Consider the following 17,014-nt stretch of genomic DNA (forward strand, 5'->3'; position numbering starts at 1 on the left):
TACATCTCGCTCGCGTCGCTCTTCAAGGGAGCGGCCCGAGTGTCCCCTAGCACCGCCACCGCCTCCCCACCCGCTCCTCTCCGCCCCCGCTGTCGTCGGGCGTCGCTGCCGGGCAAAGCCCGTGCAGCAGCCGGCGGCGGCGGGCCTCTCTCACGCGGATGCATCCCGGGACCGGCCCTGGACGGCGCGGCTCGCTCGGCGAGGTTGGGCGACGGCCCGGTGGTGGCGGCAGGCACGGCTCGGCGAGGCTGGGCGTCGGGGCGGCGGCCTGGTGATGGCGGCATTGACGGCTCGGCGGGGCTGGGCCTCGGCGCGCCTTCTCCCCCGCTCGGGTTGGTGATGGTCCAGGCTGCGGATCCCATGGTGGCGGCTTGGCGGCGGGGTGCGGCGGAGCTTGGGCGCGGGCTGGAGGGCAGGGCGCCGTCCAGTGGTGCTGCCTCCGCAGCGGCCGCAGCCTGCCATTGACCCCGATCTGGATCTGGATCTGGATCTGGTGGTGCTCGGGCCTTGGTCATGGTGGCTTCGGAGGTGTTCTACGCGGTGGCGGCTGCTGGAGGCTGTGCGGATGCGGTGCTGCAGGGGGCTGAGGCTGGACGCCGGGGAGGCCCCGGAGCTCGGGCGTCGTTCCTGCTGGGCGGCGCGGTGGTGTTGGCTGCGGGCCAAGAGAGAGCATCCCATCGTGCTGCAGCGATGGGGATGCAAGATTTGGCTGCCTGGTTGGCTGATGCGTGGAGGTGCAGCGTAGAGGAGGTCCGAAGGTGGGCTGACGGATTGGCTGTCGACCAGAGGATTTCGAGGGCTGGGTGAAAACCCGTTTCCGGCCATGGCTGGAGCCTGTGACGGCGGCGTCCGTGGACGCCGTGACCTTCCTGAAGGCGTCGACGGGACGCTCTCTCTTCCTCTGCGAGGGACAACTCCGGAGGAAATTCCAGACCCGAGGGTCGGTCGTTGGCGGCATTTGACATCGCTCCCCTCTTGAGGGCATCGATTTTGGAGGTTAATCCGGTCAGAGGGACCAAGGGGTGTGTTGGAGGTTAGGTGGTGGAAAGCGTTGTTGTGGCGTCGAGGCTGCTGTGGCAATGATGATGGGGCGAGTGAAGTCGGAGGCGTTGCGGTGGTTGCGATAGTCGGCTCTTCTCCCACGTGTCCGTGAGATTACCTCGGTTTTGTTTGTTGCGGTGAAGTCGGAGCTGCGGCGGCGGGGCCCCTGTGGCAACGATGACAGGCAGCAGCTGGTCCGTTCGGTGGTCTTCCACAGTGTCAGCCTGACATAGTTCTTCTTTGAATCTTTCCTTCAGAGTCGGAGCTGCCTGCCATAGAGTTCTGGAGGCAGGCGGGAGCGGCCTGCCTCGAGCATCCATTCGGGGAATCACCGGAAGAAGTTACGTAGGTTTTTTCTGGGATGTTGTTCCCTTTTTTCCTCTTCTTCTTTTTTTTCCTTGATCCGTAGGATCAATCCCACCTTGTTGTAGCCTGCCTTTCTACCTGCTTTGTTCAATATAAGCCAGCCAGCTGCTGGATCTTTAAAAAAAAAAGCTTTAATTGGCAAAGAAGAAAAGAAAATCGGTAGGTACAATAGATTGTGGCTGTTGCATGTGCGAATCATCTTGCCAAACACAAACCACATCCTTAAATACAAGCCTGGGCTTTTGTAGTAGCAGACTTGCCGTGGGCATATTATTCATGTGGCTGCTTGATGCCAAAGGTGACTTGGCTGGTTTTGCATTTCGGTATCGGAAATATTTCCGCCACAACTGAAATTAACTGGATTTCAGTGATTGCGATTAGTCTTTTGGCCAAAGTAAGTCAATAATCAAAATTGGCTGAAACCAAAGTTTGAGAAATTCTGACAGAATTTTTGAAATTTATTTGAGTTCGTGCGTATTACTGAAATGACTGAAATTCCCAGAAATCAATAAAGTTTTGTTGAAAGTCAGCACAAACATGGTTTATGTCTACGTAGGTGCCTCACTTCTACCTAAACAATGTAAATTGTGGTTGTTGCGAGTGCGAATCATCTTGCCAAGCCCAAACCATATCCTTGAATATAAGCCTTACTGCATCTTTCACTTTCATCTGTAGTTCATACTCTTTATCTCCGTTTGTTATTTTTATTTCAACTAATAGAAAAGAAGGCGCAAGCTCAAAGACCTCTGCGTCAAGCTCAAGTCTCCCCATTCCTTCCTCTGATGCTACCAATTTCAGAATACCGTTTTCTTTCTTTTTAACTTTGAGCTTCAACTGCTCGGCCAATTCATTTATCCTGGCAAATAAAGTTTCTGCTGGCAGCCTAGCGGTAAATTTGTTCTCCCACAGTCCATACTTTTTCTCAGACAAATTGGATAGGTAAAATTTCACTGAGAGAGAAATGACGCCAACTGCATTCGAGTGTGTGAAGCTTGATGGCGCTTGATTCCCCACTGAATTACTGCATTTTGTCTTTCCCTTTGATAACATACTGCACTCTGTCGTTTCAGAGGTTGTGGCTTCACCTTTGCAAGCCTTTACCTCAATGTGATTTCTGTACCAAGCGCTTGCCTTTATGCTTGAAACAGAAGCCCTGGTGCTTGGATCTAGATCAAGAATCTTACATAGTATATCTTTCAGCTTAACAGAAATCCAAGAAGGGCATTCATACTTCCCTAAGGAAATTTTATTAAACAAATCTGTAGCATCTGTACCTTGGAAAGGAAGGTAACCAGCCACCAGCACAAATAGAATTACTCCGCAGGACCATATGTCAACCTTTGCACCAGCATAGCCTCTCCAACTAAGCACTTCAGGAGCAACATAAGCTGGAGTTCCACAGGGATAATGGAAGAGGCCATCTTCCCTGGATCCAGGTAGGACACTTAGACCAAAATCAGAGATTTTTAAGTTGCCATTCTCGTCCAAGAGTATGTTTTCTAGATTCAAGTTGCGATGATAAACACCTTGGCTATGGCAGTACTCCACGGCACTAATCAACTGACGGAAGTACTTCCTCGCAGCATCCTCATGTAACCCTCCAGTGACAATTTTGGTGGAAAGGTCTCCTCCTTTAGGATACTCCAAAACAAAATAAAGCTTGCTCTTGCTAGCCATAACCTCAACAAGTTTCAGGACGTTTGGATGTCCTAACAGATTCATTAGTGTCATCTCCCTCTTTATACGCACCATCAGCTCAACGCTTGAGACCTTGTCCTTATCAATCATCTTTATTGCAACATCTTGTTCACTTGTGAGATTCTGAGCATAATATACCTTGGCCAGGTCCCCTTGTGCTATAAGTCTCCCAATTTCATAGCGCTTCATCAAAATTGTGCCCACCTCCATTCGACAGTCCTGCCAATAACTAAAAATTAGTTGCATCAATTGTAAAACTAAAATACTCCCTCCGTACCACAATACGTGTAGCTGGGGAAACTTGTATTAGTGTTCCCCGACAACAGGTATCTAGGTACAAAGGGAGTATGTATGAGGTAAACTATGCTTAGGTATTCGTAAACTCAAAAGAGCTCCTGATCTCAGATGACACTCTTAAAAGAGATGCACGGTTCTTTTATATATATATTGCCGAGGGCACATAAACTCGTATTTATTCAGTCCCTCCATTGGATCATCTTATAACATTGTAGTGATATTCCAGTATTTGTTTCATATTATTTTAAGAACTTTTAAACCGTTAAAACCTGAATTTGCCTTAATGAAGCCTTTAATGAGTTCTGTGGTAACTATTCATAGAAAATTCTCCTCCTATAGGTAAGTATGGTCTGGTTCCCTTTAATGTTTCTGGTTTGCGAGTCCATAGTCTAGTGGAGAATTCACCTCGTCGCTTGCCTCTCCTGGTACCTTAGGTGTCCACTGATGCTGCTCACTGGGGTCCTTTTCTTCCTGTTGAATAACCAACGAAACATCACCTCATCCACCAGCCACGAAGATCAAAAGTGAAAATGGAAATGTACACAAGATTCACGGGAATTTAAGCCTATGCAACTGGTGAACTTACCTGCGCTACTGATAAAGTACTCCCACGAGTTTCAATGGACCCACCCACACTTTCTGTTTCATCAAGCCTATTAATTATATCTTGTATAGCTGGCCTATTTGCTGGGTTATAATCAGAGCACTCTTTCGCTATCTCAGTGCATACTCGTACTTGTTCCAAATGTATCTCTCTCTGTGATTCCTGCAACCTATTCCTCCAGATATCAAGTACCTACGGAATTGCAATGGTGTGTTATGAGATGGGAAACTATTAAATTAAAGAATGTAATAGTAGTACATACAATGTAAAAATTGCCGAAAAGTTAAATTAAACACAACTATGAAATTTGCTTATTCAGGTATGACAAAAACAAGTAAAAAGTTTTCCTGTAATTAATATTTATATGACTGTATTTTATACCCTTTTTAATGAAATGTAGCAGCGCTAATTTCCATTCATTAAGAGAAATTGGCACAGCAAGGAAAATACAAGTAGGATATGTACAGGCTCATAAGGAAAAAATAGGCTAGCAAGCTCAAGGTGGCTCGTGTATGAAGAAGGGGCTACAGCCGTAATTCTAGGTACTAGGTTGGTGCCAACAGTGGAGCCCTTGCATGATCTTGTTAGTTAGTTGATCTTCATTGATTGCTCCATTATCAAACATGTGCACATTCCGCTCTTTCGAGATCATCCACCAGGTGCATCATGGTTGTGTTCCAAGCTTTCCTTAGAAGTTGCCATCGTCATGCCGTGGAGAGAGTCGATCCACGAAGTAGCCAAATTAGCAGTAATACCTTTTAGTTTCTATGTTTGCATGTATTTGTCTACGAAGGAACTTAAAAGAATACCAAGTAAAAGTGTTGCATGGTTATTTTAAAATCAAGCCTTCAGTGGACCGAGGCAAGGGCAGGCTGATGTGCCCCTGCCCACCTGCATTCGAGCCCCCATGCTCCCAGTGTCAGGCCGTCACATGCTCTTCTTAATTAATAAAAAAAGACCAAGGGGTTTCTTCCTCCCCTGGAGTCATGTTAAATTTAGCCTTTTATATTGGAATGTTAACAAAGATTGGTCTTACATCCTCAACATCACGATATCCCCTCTGCCTCGTCAGTATCTCTGTGATTATAATGCCAAGACTATATATGTCCGACTTGAATGTAATTTGTCCATTATTTACAAACTCTGGTGCCATGTATCCCCTGCATTAAGTTGGATCAGTGAATGAGAGAAGGAACAATATAGATCTTACCCACTCGGGGGAGGGGGGGAGGAATAGATTACGATTGCATGAGGCATAGATAACTCACAAAGTACCCTTCACTTCTGCAGTAAGAATTTGGCTTTGCTTTTCACAGAATCGCCTTGAGAGACCGAAATCAGCAATTTTCGGAACCATATTACAATCCAACAATATATTTGTAGGCTTAAGATCTAAATGGACTATACGCCGCTCCACATGGAGATAATGTAGCCCTTCACAGATTTCTTTGATGATCTGATAGCTCTCTTTCCATTGAAGTACATAAGATGATCCTATAATATGGTGAGAAGAATGAGGAGTTCAATATCAGAAAATTGTTGACAGGTACTACACGACACAGTTAGTAATTAGTTATATCCTTTTGTAATTGTGGATGCTATTTTTAACCATATCGTGCTACAATTATGGAATGCTTGAGCCATATAATATTTAATAATCACTGATAAAGAAAGTGAAGATGGAATCATGGAAGCACATGTTACGTGCCAGATGATCTTACCAGCGATATACTTATCAAGGCTCCCTCTAGGTAGATACTCGAAGCAGAGCAACCTTTGCCGAACATCTGCCATGACAAGCTTTCCCTCAAAGGCTACCATTTTGCCTCGTGTGTCAGAACAGTACCCCAGAAATCGAACTATATTTTTGTGCTTCGCCTTCATCAGACAGCTAACCTCTTCATGGAATTGTTTCTCGTGATTATCGAATGTTTTTGACAGTTTTTTCACGGCAATCGTCACTTTCCCGAGTATTCCCTGCAATGATAAGATCCCTGGTCACCGTCGATATGAGTTTCAGATCAACTATATGATTGAGAATATTAATGGCCTAATGGGGCAGTTGAGAAATAATGTACCTTATAAAGCACTGCAAACCCACCACTGCCAATTTGCTGATCATGAGAGAAACCATTTGTGATGTCTTCCAGAAGTGATAGAGGCAGATCCATCGGTTCTGCACTTGCATCGAGTAGCATGAGCTCCAGGACACTGTGTTTAGCATTACTTTCGCGGTCCATGTGGTATTGTTACCACAGTATGTCTGAAACAATAAGGGCAATCGTGTTGTATGTATGATGCAACCGAAACTAACTCCCCAATAACTCGAGTAAAAGTTTCTCGGAAAAAAACTGACTCGAGCATAATCTGTAAATTACAGAACAAACATCAACCTTTTATTTTGCAAAAAGATAAGCTTGCATAAGTGACTCCTACATTCCATGAATGCGTGAATATACTATGAAAAGACAATATATCAATTCCACTTGCGCTAGTTGGTTGTGCACGATTCGGCAAATTTTGAGAAACTTCTGATCGTGTTCAGGCCAAGTCTGTACTGTAGCAGCTTGATTTAGCGGTTGGTTTTTGTACAAAGCCAGCCATGAGCCATCATACCATTTGCAACAGCACGAGTAAGTTTAGGTAGTTAAATATTTCAAAAAAGAAAAAAGTTTAGGTAGTTACATGAAGAAGCTTTAATAGATGGAGCTTTAACCAATGAAAAAAAGACAAAGAATTGTAACCCTTTTGGTAATTACCTGGACAAGGCGGACGGATGGAGCTTGAGATGGAACGATTGATGCTGCCTAGCCCGCGATACGGCCGCAGATGGCTTAGCTTCCGAAGGCAGCCAAGAGAGAGGACAGAGGGGTTGCTTCGTTGCCAGGCACGGCGTGGACTTTCCCAGAGGTGAGATCTACTTTTACATACCTGAGCGGTTTATATTTTATATAGTTGAGCTTACCACCACGCAGGGACCTGGTCTCTCTCGGCTGAGAGCTCGTTTGGTGTTGTCCCAAACCCAAAAGCCTCGAGTACAAACTTTACCGCATCAGCATTCACACGCTGGGATGATATAGGGAGCTCTCCCTGTCAGCTAAACTATTAGAAAGCCAAAGTAGAGCCACGGTCACTGAAGTTCCCAAAGACCCACATCATTTCAATAACTATGATGTACTAGAAAGTATCCAGATACAACCCCGTTAATGAGAAGGATGCTGGCATTTTTCACATACATTTCCTGACATCACCAAGAGTTCATAACCAAGTAAGTAAGAAAATTCATCGTTTTCTGCCTCGCATTTTGAAGTGGGGTAGTAAAAATGGTGAATATGCATACTTAATTTGAAGGGGAGCCTTGGCGCGGCGATAAAGCTGTTGGGTTCAAGTCCTGAAAACAGCCTCTCGTAGAAATGTAGTGAAAGGCTGCATAGTATAGACCCAAAGTGGTCGGACCGCTCCCCGGACCTTGCGCAAGGGCTGCCCCCTTTTTCTTATGTAGACTTAATTTCTCCTGCCTCATCTCGGTAATTACATTGCTGTATACGATATGGAGTAAACTTCAATGTGATATATACATACTCCCCATGTTCCTAAATATAAGTCTTTATAAAGATTTCATTACAGACTATATACAAAGCAAAATGAATGAATCTCCACTTTAACACATGTCCATGTACATTCGTATATAGTCCTTAGTAGAATCTTTAAAAAGACTTTCATTAAGGAACGGAGGAAGTACTAAATAAAACAAGGCAAAATCAGCACAACACAGAACACACAATCATATAGCACAGCAAATCCTGGATACTATCGAAGCCTACCTAATCAACACTACCAGCCAACAAAACAGGTATTCGGTTTGCAAGACGACCTCCAATCAACTTCACGTTGCCCCGCCATCTTTAGTTGCCCTGATGAGTTCATTTCCCGCTTCTCCAAGCAGTTCTACCCCCCACTTCGGCTCTTCTCGGTTTTCTAACTTTGTCTGCATCAAGAATCAGAAGTTTAGCCAATGACTCACAATACGAAGAAATCAAAATAAAAGATCAGAGATTCGCTTCTGTTCAAAGCAAAGCTTGATTTCTAAATGCCAGATTGTCCAAAAAAAAATTGATGCCATGCCAACAGTAACTAGAAGAAACCTTTCCTATTTCCAAGTTTGTCCAGCAAAAATAGAGATTAAAAGCACATCAGGTTAATATTCCACACAAACCTCACAAATGAACAGGACAGAAATAAATAAACAATGGTTTCGTTCCACACAAATTTCAGTGCATCTCAACCTTCCATCCTTTTCGTAGGAGGAGGGGTATGATCGCATGTCCTGTTTTGTTTCAGCTGTTGATCATATTCCCTACTTCAGAAACGTGGCATCCTGCCCCTCATTTAGCACTTCAGAAACAGAGATACCAAAACTACGACAGATATTATATAGCGTATGAAAGAAGAAACAAAGAGATGAGAGGTTCTCTATCCAGCCATCAGAATCTGGTATTAGTTCCATCCCCAACAATTCTTCTGCAATTCTTATAGAATGAATCTTTGATATCAGGGATACCTGACAGAAATTGAGAATCTCCATTACTGTGTTCAATACCAGTAATGTACTGGTTTTGACATATTTCTCGTATAAACTTTCTTACATAGCAATCATCTGTCCTAAGTTTACAGAGCCATATTGCTAATAAGACCCCTGACTTTACAGGGCGATCCTCTGTTATTTGGGTCTACAAATATATACCAGCCTACTAAATGATATTTCGCAATATGCTGGTATTCATAACATAGCAAACTATGCTCTGGAAAAATCAATTCCCTTTCTAACCCTACATGTAAAGAGGCATGTTGCGAAGGAATGATTTAACCACAACAAGTCAACTACCAGTAGTCAAGATCACCCTTGCCATCCAGCTAACCTAATTTCTGCCTTATTCTTAGTGGGTTTCCAAGCCGAAATTCTTATTTTAATCTCATCCACAGGAGTTCCAAATGTAAAATATTTCATGGGAAGAGTCCCATATTGGATACAGTATTCAAGTAGATTTTCAAATATCAAGGTAAGGGAGGGAAAACAAAACAAGGGAGTGCTTAGGAGAAAAAAAAAACTCTTACAAGTATTTACATGTGAACACTGTCAAATTCAGTGCAACTGGCAACACAACAGAAGCATCGAACCAAAATGACAACCGGGCCAATTAGAAAGCGGAATATATGTATCAAAGGAGGAGGAATGCAATATGTCAACCAGTCCAGAAATGCAGCAACATAAAAACACAAGCATGCATTTGGCAAATGCTACAAATATACAAGTCCAATTTGCTCGTTTCTCAAAGAATATCTTTTTCATTGTCACCTTAAAGATAACACTACCGGACAACACCATCTAGTGGCCAAACGAAGGAAATGTTATGATACCTTGTCCGCATTCCATCAAGCACCTTCGAATTGAGGGTGCACCTGGTTGTCTATCAAACAAGGAGGCCATGCCATGATGTAGGGATGGGGATGGCCGTCAAATCTCCTCTGAAAGAGCGTGGAGAGCTCCCCTGTCTCCATGCATAGAGACATGAACCAACTAGGATTATGACCATCAAGGAGCGTTTCCATGGTAGAGAAGTAGACAAATCCACCAGTAGTTGCCACAACCTTCAGGTCACCATGTTCCACAAGTGTACTCTTGGTGACCTCGACAATAGTCTCCAACGGAAACCTCTCGTCGAATATCCATGTCTCGATGCCGTCATCCTCGGTTCCCCGGACCCAAACAAAAAGCTCGAAATCAATTGGGCACACAATGCAAGGCTTCCCATCTTTGCTCTCGCCAACCCTGAATACGAGGTCTCGCGCCACCAAGGTCGGCGGCAAATCCATTTGGGAGAAATGCAGCGTCGCGGTGTTCAGCACGAGGATGTAGGCCTCATTTGCGTGTATCCAGTAGACGAACCCATTCACCAGCGTGCCAACTTTAAGCCAGTGCTCGTCTTCAGGCAGTGGCGTCACAGCCTCCGACCACGGGAAGATCTGCCACTCCCTGCTTTCCGACAAGAAGACGGCGGCACGCGCCCGCGAATTGTCGTGGCAGGTGTAGACCAGCCGCAGCGGCTCGCTGCCCTCCTCGGAGGAGAGGATGTAGCATCCAAGGTACTTGGCGTGGCCGCGGGCGTCGTCGAAGAACTTGTCGGGCGGCTGGGGGATGAGATCCAGGGCCCGCGTGAGGGGGTTGTAGACGGCGAGCTGCTCCAGGCTGCAGTTCTGGAGGAGGACGTTGCCGTGGCAGCAGGCTTCTATGGCCCACCCCGGGAAGGCGTCGTCGTCGGCGGGGAGGCGGGTGAGGAAGAAATCGGCGCCGCGGACGACGGCCGCGTGGTCAGGGTCGGAGCGGCGGCGGAGCGGCGCGAAGGCGGGGATGGAGGGGCCTTCGGGGTCGAAGAAGAGGCCGAGGAGAGGGGGCAGGTGGGCCTCCCGGAAGCTGCGGCGGAAGGCGGGGGACGAGCGGACGGCGCCGAGGAAGGTGCGGCAGCTGAGGGCGGCGCGGACGAGGCTCGGGAGGGAGGGGAGGCGGTGGAAGATCTCGCGGAGGAGATCTTCGTCGAGAGAGATTACGGTGGTGGTAGCGGGTGGTGGCGATGACTTCGCCGCCGGCGGCGATGCTGATTGCTGCCAGGCCATGGCTTACGCCGAACGGGAGGAATGGAAGGACGCTCTTATCCAGAAATAATCATGCAATGGCAAATTTAAGTACTCCCTTGTGTCAGTTTACAAGTCCGTACAATACATGCACGATACGGATTGATTCCGTCCGCACTCACCAGTGTTTAGTTAAAGAAGATGGAACCGAAACCGGGTGATCCTCGGAAAAGGAATATTTTCTATATATGCTTCATCAAGCGATTCCACCAAATCGAATGAATCACTTGGTTATTCTTCTCTTATTAATAGAAGAAAAAAAAACATCCCTAATAATTGTTAAAACCAAAAATACAATGGAAATGTTGCTGGATTTTATATAATATTTTGATAAAAGAAAAAGAAAAACCCACAAGGTGAGTTGAGTCATATTCTTCTCATTTCATATCACCAACCAAACACAAGAATGGAACGAACCCATGACATTTTTTATCTTCAACCGAACACAAGAATGGAACCAACCCATTCCTTCAGAACGAGACCATGACATGCCATGTCTTTTGGTTCTCAAACCAAACACACCCAGCGTTTCCAACGACAGCGTAAAAAATCCGCGCCCAATAAATTTTTTAGCGCGCCACTGTAGCAGTTTTGAAGCGCGGGGACCGGAGCATCTCCAAGAGACGCGCGCTAGTGCGGCGCCCAATCCAGTCCGATCCAGCGGTCCTATCTGCAGCAGCTCAGAGTTTGCTGCGCGCGCAAGCCGGCGCACCAAATATGCTGCGCGCGATAGCGTTTTTTGAGCGCGCGCCCAAAAGTTTTTAGCACGCGCAGTGTTTTGCAGCTTCTGCTGGAGCAGTCCGGCGTCCAAAAAACGGATCTTTTAGCGCGCGGAGCAGTTTTTGGGCGCCTGTTGGAGATGCTCTAAGTTTTTAATTTAACTAACTTAATAAGAGGCATATATTACAAAAAGATATATCATTAGAAACTTTAGATGTTTTTATTTTTTAATATGTTAAATAATATATTTTGTATAAGTGAAATTAACTACCTAGGTACACGTGCATGCCTTCTAAATGTGATGAAGGGAGTAATGAGTTCAAGTTAGGAACAAAGATGTAAAAGATTCTAATAATAATTATTAATGCAAACTAAGATAAGGCAAGACTACATCAGTTACTTGAGTCCATATAAACTGCATACACTTTATTGTTCCCTCCGTCCACCTTTTTTTTTTCTAACAAAAACTTGCCCATGTTTATGGCAATGAACTATGGTGTGTTCTTTGACCATCTAAGGGCATATACAATGATGTTATCTTAGGAGTGTCATATAAGATAAATGATGAGGTGAAGGAGAGAGAACTCGAAAAAAGACTTTGACTTCTTTTATTTAAGAAAAGACAAGACGTGATCTTTTAGCACAATAAGTCTCATCATATTTTTAGGAATAACTAATTATAGAAGATAAGGTTAAGAGATGATCCATTATAGATTTTTTTTTATCATTTCTAAATTACATGCAAAATTTAAAATAAAACTATCTATTTAATCATTGTACATGCACTAACGATAGTCTTAAAAACCAAGCCAACAACTCACCAGTTTGATGGTCGGTTTGGTTGGCGACAAAAGAAAGAATATTGAAGTTATTAAATATAACCTTAAATCAAATGAGTACACACAATATTCAATGTAATCTATTAAAAAAGTCACAAAGTGTTTGTGGCCTAGTTCATTATTGGTTCTTTAGCATGCATGGATCCAAGGTCAATGGTTTGTGTTCAAAAATAAAACATGTGATCAATTATATGGAAGGGATGTTTCTCGGAAGATGTCTCTTAAAGAAAATGTGTCTCTCCAACACACCCCTTCATCTTGTATATAAGTGGGTCTCCCACATTGCAATAAACTAAATTTTTTTAGAAAAGGATTGCAATAAACTAATGGATCGTTTGGACTCTTTATTTGTCTCTTTGCATTCATTCTACAAAACATTATCAACACTTTGTTCTTCGTTGTGTCAGTTAGGCACGCCCGCACCGGCCGACCGGCATCGTTCATCCAGGGAGTCCAGCGGCAAGAGCATGTACTGCGAAATCCATCGAACGTAATGGCGCTTCTTCAAAATTTATCGTTGGAGAACTTCATACATGAACGGGCATGCATGTGTACACGAAAGATAGATGAGAAGATTTTCGTCCTGTTTTTGTCTTCTCACGACCCATCACGGATCTAACTCTCGTTCTGTACTATGCGTGCAAATCACTTGTGAACACGACGAGGAGCAATCGCTGGCTTGAAGCGGCGCTCTTCGACACACAACGCAGCGGCTACGCTACAGCCACAGGAGGCGGCGGCGCATCAGCATCAACGATCCATTGACCGTGTCTCTCGAGAGCAGACGGTGCAATTCGTCAATGGCGATTACACACAGCCATAGCCCTCTTGAATGATGACGGGGACACATGAGACGAAACACGCTCTCTGTGCTGCATCAGGGATGGCAGGTTGTGTGAGGCGGCGCCCATATCGGCGTGGAGGCGCGAGATGCGATGTCACCGACGACCCTAAATAGTTGCGGCGCAATGGACGAGCGATCGGCTGCACAAATGCCAGACTTCTCTCTAAGCAAGATGAGAGGACTTGATCTTGATGGATCAATGCATGCCTCGTTCATTCGTTCTCATTTTGGTTGAACAAATATGCTAATTCAATTCTGTTGTGGCTTCTGCATGCATCCATTGGAAAGAAGACCAACAGACGGGCCAAAGCCAACAACTAGTCACTAGTCGCTCCGACGCTCGGCGACATGGAATCGACAGTGACGTCATTGAGGACACATGAACAACCACGTCGTAGTTCTTCATCGACGACGCTTGACGCGGTCCACAATGGCACTCTGGTAAGCCCATTCGGTTACGTCCTAGGAGCGGTGTTGCGGCGGACGATGACGCCCTTCAGGGCAGCCGACTCACCGTGTAGCAACACCAACACGGTGACGTCTTCACGCTCGGTGTCGCATTTGTCGGTGATCGCTAATCCCGGCGCAGAGACGGTGCCCGATGCGCACACAACCCTACCTCGACCCCGTGGAGGCCAGTTCGTTGTGCAATGAAGCGCTCCGACGTGGCCGAACCATATCGACGGGGGCAGCGGTTATTTTTCTTACATGGAATTGCCAATCGCAAGGCGCAAAAGGAGAATCATATCTCCTTGGCTATTTTACAAATTAGCCTTTGGATTAATCTTTAATCCTTTATAAGTCTTTACAATTTTTGTTTCAACCCTAGGATTATAAGACCGTGAGGTATAGTCGTGAGTCTTACTGAAAATTGCAAATGAGTCACCATGCTCGTTGGACTTAGCAGTTTAGCCCCAGGCTTACTATTTTTAGCATTTTAACCATATGGTTATCGGTATTTGCGTTTATGCCCCGAACATTTAGAGCAAATATACATGATAGACTACAAGATCTTGCTGAATTGCATAATAGTTGATTATGCATCATTTTACATCGTGTAAAATGACTATTTGAGGCCCCAAGTCCTCATATATGTTGCACAAGTATGTTAATAATTTTGCATTTATTCGTATTACATGAGTAATACTATTGCAAAGCAATATGATGATTCCATTATTCACATAGGATATGGAATCTGCTTGCAAATTTGGAAACATGAGGTAGTGAAGTTTAGGACACTGCCTAACTGTGTCAAATTTACATTTGTCACAAGGAATTGGCAAATAAGACATGCTGCTTAAGTGCAGATTATCCAATGTTATTGTGAGGTCTATATTATGTTGTTTCGACAGAATGACTACCTTTAATTTTGCACACAGCTTATGGATTGCGTTTGTGGTAACAGATTCAATTTCGTGCACAACTGCGAGGTCTACACCACCATGTGGTGATTACCTTCAATGTGTTTTAATTAACATAAGGTTGTGAGAAGCTCCATAAGAGTGAGGTCTACACTACTCAGTAGTGATTACCTCCATGTGTTCAAAGCAATGTGAAGGCACAAAACTTATGACATAGTCATTATGAGGACTACACCATTAGTGTATACCTTCATGATGTTTTTCCAAATAATAGTTAGCTTCATAGCATTTTCCATTGGTTGTGACTATAGTGTCACATACTACATCCGGAGAAGAATCCAATGCATTAGTGGCAACTATGCTACGTGTTGTGCTATGAATGAAGAGAATTATGCAAAATACTTGCATATTTTGGTGATTACCTTCCATGAGTACAACTGAGAGGTTTATGCCACTTCGTGGTAATTACCTTCATGTGTTTTAAATAACATAAGGTTGTGGAGACGCTACGATTAATTGAAATGTTCGTAAGAGTGAGGCACCACTAGGTGGTTGGTTATCTCTATGTGTTCATGTGAATTAAAGGTTTATTGTTTATGAGGTGACAACCTTTAATTTGAAGAACTACATCATATTGTGATGATTATCTTCTTGTGTAGGCTTGCTATGCGAGTCACTAAGAATCACCATGATTATTATTATGCTTAGCCATAGCATTCTCATTATACTTAATTTACTGAAGGTAAATTAATGGATGAGCATTTCATGCAATATATGGCTGAACTTTTTCGAGAGGAAATGCGATCTGGTGACACAAGGTGGAAATCATTATTGAAAATGGGTCATGGACATTAATATTTTGTCGACCCGTGGCCTTATCGCCACTGAAACTCCACCTGCAGAGAATGTCATGGCTATTTATAAATAGCTGAAATGCGCAAATTTGCATTTGTGTGACATCGCAATATCTCGGTTCTTAAACCGGATATTTAAATGGATGATGAATATCCATTTGCCCTTTGGGACTACCTTAGGTAGAGAGATATTGTCATAAGCATCACATGAGTGACTATTCATTTGTGTTCAGGACTTAAAGTCCGTTGATGCTTATAATTTTGTTGTCTATAAATTAACACTAAGTTGAGATTATGTGATAAGGCAGTCTCAGATCTTGATCTGGTTGTATGTCCTTACTACACTTTACATTCTCGTGCGATGGTGAAAGAAACACCATTTTTGTTTCAGGGTGAAAATACGATGAACTTCTCGTGAAGAGTCATCTGGTATACTTCCAACGGGTGGTACACCATTACCTGAAATATGTGCTAGTACTTATAGTACTAAGCAATTTTGTGGCTAAAGAACCACGAGGAGTTGAATGTAAAGTGATAAAAATATGACAAGCAGAAATGGAGTATATATCTCACAAAAGAATGGGTCATTCAAATAAATGATCACAATGAAAAATCCCAAGTTTATCAAAGGGTTGATTGCATGAAATACCATATTAATGATTACCAAACTTTTAAGTTTTTGGTTGAATCATGTCACCGACTCATTGGAGAAGGTGAATGAGTTAAATGGGATAAGTTTGAAGTTCTACTTCAAATGGACAATCAGAAAATATTCTGGTGAAGTAGAAGGAGAATGCACTCCCCTACATGGATGATATGCTTGTGGAATGATATTCCCAAGATATTTTGGAGATCCCGTGTAGTCTCCTAGTTATCCCAAGATACCATTATCCTAAAATCATACTACTACATGTAGTATAATTTGGAATATCTTGTCCGTGTGACATGATAGTTGCGAGAAATTGAGTGTATGAATCAATTCACACTCAATATGGTTGTGTACACAATAATTTTTCCTCCTTTATCAGTTTGGTATGAGGACGATTAGAAAAATTATTGATAATTCTATTGGACACAAGAAAGTTGCAATATTCCCGACAATCGTAAGATTTTGTGTGCACTGCATGTGCCATAGGAGAATTAGTTTTAAGGCACTCTCACCTTAAAATTTGAATGAGCCACTCATTATTCTTGAACGGATTCAAGAATGATGCAAAATATTCAACTATTGGCTGGGTTATTTTGGTACTTCATGGTATTCATAGACACATCTAGAAGATGGTCTTAGGTGTGTACCATCCACACAAAACCATGTGTTTACTGAATTAAGTGCTCAAATTGACGAATTTGGAGCAAATGATTATATGCATGGGATAATTCATTGGAATGGAAATGTCGTTGAATTTGATTCACGAGAAATCCATGGTCATATTCAGTACATCGTGTACCTACTCAGAAATGTGTGGGTGGATATCTTGTCAAAGAGAGTCAAGTTGCATGGCCATTGCTGCGGAATTGTAATTAACCAACATTTTTTTGTTGGTGGTAACATGCGGTCTCACATGCCGCATATTTGGTCTAAATGAGATCAAATACATTTAATACCATATCCCCTTGCGGTCTGTACGTGAAAATCAGTGAAGTATTTTCCATCTGCGGTAATTCGGTTGCATACCGATATCTCCACCCGAGTGTACGTC

General features: G+C 43.7%; 2 protein-coding genes across 2 annotated transcripts; both read right to left on the reverse strand.

Annotated features, from left to right (window-relative positions):
- Nucleotides 1-1,841: 1,841 nt before the first annotated feature.
- LOC123403027 (CBL-interacting protein kinase 26-like) lies at nt 1,842-6,925 on the reverse strand. The gene is made up of 8 exons (XM_045097006.1): nt 6,766-6,925; nt 6,085-6,269; nt 5,728-5,983; nt 5,275-5,500; nt 5,043-5,166; nt 3,989-4,198; nt 3,808-3,873; nt 1,842-3,324 (listed from the first exon to the last, which is right to left on the reverse strand). Exons 2-8 carry the CDS (start codon nt 6,244-6,246, stop codon nt 1,975-1,977), a joined length of 2,394 nt encoding a protein of 797 aa, XP_044952941.1. The 5' UTR covers nt 6,247-6,269; nt 6,766-6,925; the 3' UTR covers nt 1,842-1,974.
- A 714-nt stretch (nt 6,926-7,639) lies between these two features.
- Nucleotides 7,640-10,729, reverse strand: LOC123403716. The gene is made up of 2 exons (XM_045097629.1): nt 9,425-10,729; nt 7,640-7,994 (listed from the first exon to the last, which is right to left on the reverse strand). The coding sequence occupies exon 1, from the start codon at nt 10,676-10,678 to the stop codon at nt 9,440-9,442; it is 1,239 nt and encodes a 412-aa protein (XP_044953564.1). The 5' UTR covers nt 10,679-10,729; the 3' UTR covers nt 7,640-7,994; nt 9,425-9,439.
- Nucleotides 10,730-17,014: the final 6,285 nt, after the last annotated feature.

This window comes from Hordeum vulgare, chromosome 6H (assembly GCF_904849725.1).
Source record: "Hordeum vulgare subsp. vulgare chromosome 6H, MorexV3_pseudomolecules_assembly, whole genome shotgun sequence".
NCBI classification, from domain to species: domain Eukaryota; kingdom Viridiplantae; phylum Streptophyta; class Magnoliopsida; order Poales; family Poaceae; genus Hordeum; species Hordeum vulgare.

Coding starts and splice junctions, on each gene's coding strand:
- LOC123403027 (XM_045097006.1), bottom strand. CDS start 6,246: ATGGACCGCGAAAGTAATGCTAAACACAGTGTCCTGGAGCTCATGCTA. Junction 5,501..5,727: donor CCTTGATAAGTATATCGCTG/GTAAGATCATCT, acceptor ACCATATTATAG/GATCATCTTATGTACTTCAA. Junction 3,325..3,807: donor CAGGAGAGGCAAGCGACGAG/GTGAATTCTCCA, acceptor AGTTATTGGCAG/GACTGTCGAATGGAGGTGGG.
- LOC123403716 (XM_045097629.1), bottom strand. CDS start 10,678: ATGGCCTGGCAGCAATCAGCATCGCCGCCGGCGGCGAAGTCATCGCCA.